The sequence below is a fragment of the Oculina patagonica genome, chromosome 7 (assembly GCF_052425735.1).
Source record: "Oculina patagonica isolate OP01 chromosome 7, crgOcupat, whole genome shotgun sequence".
Lineage (NCBI taxonomy): Eukaryota > Metazoa > Cnidaria > Anthozoa > Scleractinia > Oculinidae > Oculina > Oculina patagonica.
In genome coordinates, this window is record NC_135764.1 from 24,697,889 (window position 1) to 24,703,888 (window position 6,000).

The 6,000-nt window shown below is 36.0% G+C and overlaps 1 protein-coding gene across 2 annotated transcripts in view; it reads right to left on the reverse strand.

Moving 5' to 3' along the window:
* Positions 1 to 3,870: 3,870 nt before the first annotated feature.
* The window catches only part of LOC144660526 (uncharacterized), a 9,398-nt gene continuing 7,268 nt past the window's right edge, over positions 3,871 to 6,000 (reverse strand). For both annotated transcript variants that reach the window (XM_078521188.1, XM_078521187.1), the window contains exon 4: positions 3,871 to 5,141. In XM_078521188.1, the coding sequence (XP_078377314.1) occupies positions 4,908 to 5,141 (234 nt within the window). In that variant the 3' untranslated portion in view covers positions 3,871 to 4,907. The remainder of the gene's footprint in view (positions 5,142 to 6,000) is intronic.

The window sequence follows — 6,000 nt, forward strand, 5'->3', positions numbered from 1 at the left end:
GTTACAGTCCGTTTTCGCTCTTGCCGAACACTCAAAGAACAACCTTGAGATCGTACCACTAGAGAAAGCATTTGCAAAGCTAGGGAAGGACACTTGATCTTTAGAGGAAAACATTTGAACCTTATGACGTGAATAGACGTAATGATACTTAATATTTACAGTTTTTTACATGCTATTTCAGTTTTTCTTCCTTTACTTGTTTTCGTTTATCATCATCAGCCTATTGTGTATCGACATTTTATCCCCGTGTTTGAAATATTGTAACCGTTGTTTAAATCTTCACTTAGCGTCCGTGCCTCAGTCGAACGTTGGTTTAGTCTAGTCGAAATATTGGGCCAAATTGATTTTTTAAGCTGTTTGATCTACCTGATGTTGCTGTTTGAGTAACCGCTCAATTCGTAAAATTTGTGACCCGAGAATTTAGACAATCTGAATACAACACTCCCGTTTCTTTCCCGTTTTCCCGTTTTGTCGAGCCATGTTATGTTCATACAGTCTTCAACGAAATATATGCCGCCATTATCTCCTCTCTTGATCAGCAAATCTTTCTTATATTCGGCAAGAAAAAGTCCCCATTCCTCTTTTTTCTACCGTGCTTCACCATCTCGTAGTTAAAAATGTCAGTTAGCGCGTCTTGGCTGGGTGCAATTGAGATCACTTGCTAATTTTTAGTCAAATCAACTCTTTTTCACACGAATCAGGTCAAGCATTCACCGAAACTCAAGACGGTACGGACTGGACAGCCTTTTCGCGAGAAATGACTGTATTCCGGCCTTTGCCATATTAAAAAACAGTTCTCCATTCATTTTTACCAACATTTTTACTTCCTATGTAGGTTTTTTCAATTTAAAATAATTTCTCGGCATGATGGATTATCATCATGTAGGCTGGTGTAAGACTCGTATAATTAATTCGTACATAAATTATATACTTATATTTGTTTTACTGTTGCAATATCCAGTGATCAGTTATTGCAATCGCTTGAAAATGATAAATGATGACACAATTTTTCATGCTTGGTAGTTATAAAATTTGGTATTTTTCTTTGATCTGGGTTATGGTAATATATGATAATGAACCCAAAATATAGGAAAACACCAGATCGTATACCAAGGGTAAATTTGAACCACAACATTTGTAGATATATCTTTGCAAGTTGTAAATGCATATTTATAGCCTGCGTGGCCGGCGTCCGAAGGGGAGGAAGAAGGGAAGATCGCGCTTCGCGCTTGAACTTCCCTTCTCCCTCCCCTTCGAACGTCGGCCACGCAGGCTAGCATATTTATATTTTGTGTTCCTGAGCCACAAACAAAAAACAGATGGAAATTTGTACTGCTTACTGAATACCTACAGTCACAATTATGAAGGATATTTCTCTTAGGATATTTAATAATCATGTCCGATGTAATACGTGTGCGATTAGAAAAAAATAGGTTTTATTCTAATCACTAAGATAACAGAATTTTACAGCTGTTATATCAATCCTCGTAATTAACACTGAGGGTCGTACTTAAAATGAGCTCATTCTATTCTTAGAACCATTTCGCTAAAAAGATTTCTGAATGATGCTATTCTTTGGTCTTCATTGTACTGTGACAGCTTAGAGAAAAAAAGCCTGTATAATCTTCATTTCTTTTTCAACTTGAAAGCGACGTAGTATCAAACAACGGACAGATCTATCAGATTTAAACTCAAATCAATAAAATGCTAACACAGGGCCTTTCAGAATACATGGGAAGTCATTAATAAATAGTTAAGAAAGTTCAGGTAGGCGTGTAATCAGCGACAGATCATCAGTTCACTAATAAAGCTGGAAGTTATAATAAAAGCTGATGCTTTTGTCTTAAAGATTCGTTACTTCCTCAGTTTCAAGCTCTCTTCAAAGGATTCAGCCCTTAATATGAGCAGAACTTGAAATGAGCCCATTCTTTTCATTTTAAATTTTTTGTTAAAATGATATGCGGCCCACGCTATTCTTTCGATCTTTACTGTACTCTAACAACTTGCAATGAATGGTGCAATCTTAATTATTTTGACTTTTTTTCTGGTAAGCGATGTAACATCTAAGCAGCTGGCAGATCTATTAGTTTTTACCGCAAACGCGAGTTTTAAAAGTCTAATGCAATGAATACCGGACCTTAAAAAGCACCAGGGTGAATCAGCAACGTACATAAAAAAGCTACATTAAGCTGATGCACTTTTTATATTCGCAAGGCAGCTTAGGACCTTCATCTTAAGCACTCTTCAAGGCAAACTTAATTTTGTGACTATCCAAGAAAAATGGCGAATTTTACTGGTGATGGAAACTTCACGAGCAAACTGAACCAAGCGCTCAGCGCACCACCAGCGAGAATAATTGAAGTCTTTTCAGCTTTGAACATTTTTCTTTCCATCACCGCTACTGTGGGCAATGCTCTGATCCTGACGGCTCTTAAGAATGTCTCTTCTATTTATCAATCGACAAAACGTTTCTTTCGATGTCTGGCGGTCACTGATCTTTGCGTTGGTCTTATTGTACAACCACTCTATGCTATCTACATTACGTCTCGTATAATAAAGATGAACGTGAATATTTTGTACTATGTTTACAAAGTTTATGGAGCATCAAGTTATTGCTTATGTGGAGTATCTGGCTTGGCATCGACAGCAATAAGTGTGGATAGACTTCTCGCACTGTTGTTAGGACTGAGGTACAAGCATGTCGTAACAATATGGCGAGTTCGTGTAGTCATAACTTGTTTTTGGACAATCGCTGTTTCAAGTGGATTACTCTGGCTGTGGAAAATCGATGTAACCGATAAGGCAAACTCTGTTGGCTTAATACTTTGCCTGCTAACTTCAATTATCTCTTACACGAGTATCCACGTGAAACTAAGACATCATCAAGCACAAGTACAAAACAATTTCACTCAAGGACAACAAAACGATGGAAGGATTCCACTAAACATAGCAAGATACAAAAAGACAGTTTCCAGCATTTTGTGGGTGCAGTTGGCATTAGTTGCGTGCTATGTTCCGTGGGGCGTAGTAGCTGTGCTACATGCAAATGGGATTGAAAATGAGGTGGCATCGATGGCTGCAATAACTTTAGTCTTGTCAAACTCCTCTCTAAACCCGGTCCTGTATTGCTCGAAAGTCAGAGAAGTAAAACAAGCAGTTAAAGGCGCAATCAGGCAGCTTTCCTGTTTTTAGAAGACAATCTATTAAAGGACATTGTCACCAGTTTCACTTCAAAAACTTAAGAGCCTAAAGACATATGGAAACTACGAATAGCGGTCCAATTTTGTAAAAAATCACAAAGCAAGTGTACTGGAGCGATAAACAAGTGATATTATTGTGATGCCATCATGAACTTTAGATCCCAACTTGCAAAAGTCCAGCTTATTTTTTCAAGTTTTGTCCTTGTGGAGTGGAAAAAATACCTAACAATCCTTCCTTTAACAACAATTTACTTTATGTCTCCATCTCGATGTACTAGGTGTATTGCATGTACGAGAAGACCTGTTCGCCAATTTTAGTACATGTACTTTTTACCGAAAAGCATTAAAGTCCCTGTGACGGTGTCCCTTTACTGGCGACATAAAATTAGGAAGCAGAATTGACAGTCTGCAATTAGCACGAAAAAAAGAATTATTCCTTTCTTGCAATGTTCACAATTGCCTTCAAATCGTATTGGAAAAAGATTAAGGCAGCGATAGATTGCGAACGATAAACTGCAAAACTGTAGACAAAAATGGGCTTTCTATTACGCATCCATTTGGCGCAAATAGTGGAGTGGTAACTTCGTTCTAACTTTAATTTAGCTAACATACAAAACCAGCGGTAAGGTTGTATAGAACATAAAAGATGTTATGTTTCACAACAGGCATTTTCCAGTTTATTCTTCTTCTTTGGATATGTACAAATCTACAATATTATACTAAATATACTTTACTAAATATACTAAAGTCAAAACGTTAACTAAAAGTTAGATTTATAACCATTGTGAAATATTGTGTTTTATGAGAATATCATTTCAAAACAAAACAGGATATCATATCAAAAAAGTCAGTTAATTAAGTCAGTTAATAAGAACTTAAAAAATATATATAACATTTAATTGTGCATCTTTCGATAATGGCAACAAGTTTAAACAACTCAAATCTACAGATAATAATGCTAGATAATCAAAATTAATGGTTAATGCTTAAGTATTCGATATTCCGAGATTAAAATAAATATTCAATATTCTACATGACGATTTTGAATCAATATTCAATATTCCTTTACAATTTTAAGCCAGTATTTAATATTCATTATTCCACTTCAACCCCGGCCGGTACACATGTGCTTTACATTTATGTCTAATGGTCTGGTTAGTACTGCAAGTTCTCGATTAATGCTTGTTTAATATAAAAAAAGAAAACATGCACAGAACTTTAAAATGTGATTTGGGTTGCTCTCCTGGTGTCAATAAAATGTGCGGAAAATTATAGGCTTAACTTCTGTTGGGAGTGCCTGGAACTTCTTTCTTAGTACCTTTATATCTCACACATAGCGTAATGTAGGGAGTTTGTTAAAATTGAAGCTTTGGCGTAGCTCCTCTTCCTCCCGTTTCTCAGTTGAGGAGAATCCGACCATTGTATGGAAGGTTATAGGTTCGACTTCTGTTGGAATAACTCTATTTTTTTTTCTTGAGTACCTATTTGCTGGCTGATTAACATCTTCTTTGAATGTCTCTTTCTTTGTTTAGGCAAAATTGTATCAAAAATAAAATTCAAAGCAAGTACTTTTACAAAGAAGTTATAAAGTAATAACCACCAAAAAGGCAAAATGGCTACATTTGACCTCCTGTGACGTTACTATGCCAACAAATTGCCATTGCAATGAATTTTAACGTTTTGTTTATAACGTCTCAGGACGATATTTTAAACTTCCTTTATTTTGACCCAGGCTTGAGAGTCTTTCCAGTTCTTCCATTTGTCCAAAAACACTTTTCCAGACTTGCTGCCTTTAATTACCGCGGGAGGTCTGGATTTAAACACCAGTATTTGGTAACGCTCTGTGACATTCAAGTTGTTTACACTGTCACTGTACTTTAGAGTGACCGTTCTCTTCTCGAGCTTGCAGTTGTTGTCGTCCATATCCACCATTGATGAATTCTGTAAATGAACGATTTAAAGGTTGTGAAAACGTGAAATATGAAAATCATGGAAATTTTTCTTTGGTTCAAAATCAAACCAGTTTGATTTTCACATTTTATTGTCTCATATTCATTATCATAATCTGAAACAATGAGAAATAAAAATCAACCTGGTTTGAAAATTTTTAAACCAAAGATAAATTTAAACCACAACAGATACATGCCTTCAGCGTCTGTTTTTATTTGTCACACAACGCCTCAGACGAACGTTGCGTGGCGACCAGAAATATTCAGTACAAAAATGGGCCAAACAAAAACCCAAAAATTGTAAGTTAACTCTCTCCTTAGAGAAAAGCATATTCCTGTTGGCAATTTTTGGATACAAATACAGTAGATTCCCCGTATGTGGACATCTTTGAGACTATGCCCGCCTACGGAAAGTGTCCGTAAACGGAGGTTTAATTGTAATCAGACACCTTCGAGTTTTCATTTCACGTGTACTATCACGTTGCATCTTACGACGTCACACAGTACAGACACACAGTGTAAAAAATGAAGTGACTGTGTGACGTAATAACATTCAAAATGGAGGTAAATTTAACATCAAATACTTTTCTTTCGATTTCAAAAAAAGTTGACTGTATTTCATTAATTAAGAACACAATTTTGTTTCGGCACGAATGATTGCTTCAGAGTGCAATTTAGTCTTCTGCTAACAGGTTGTTCATTCTTATGAGTTCTTGCTTGAACAGTTCGGCATATTTTGTCCAAAAAAGAGTCAGTCTTGCACTTTCCGAGTAAAGCAAGATAGTAGAATAGATGGTAATTGTTTTGTAGTAAAACGATGATGAAAAAAAAAAAACAAAAACAAAACAGAA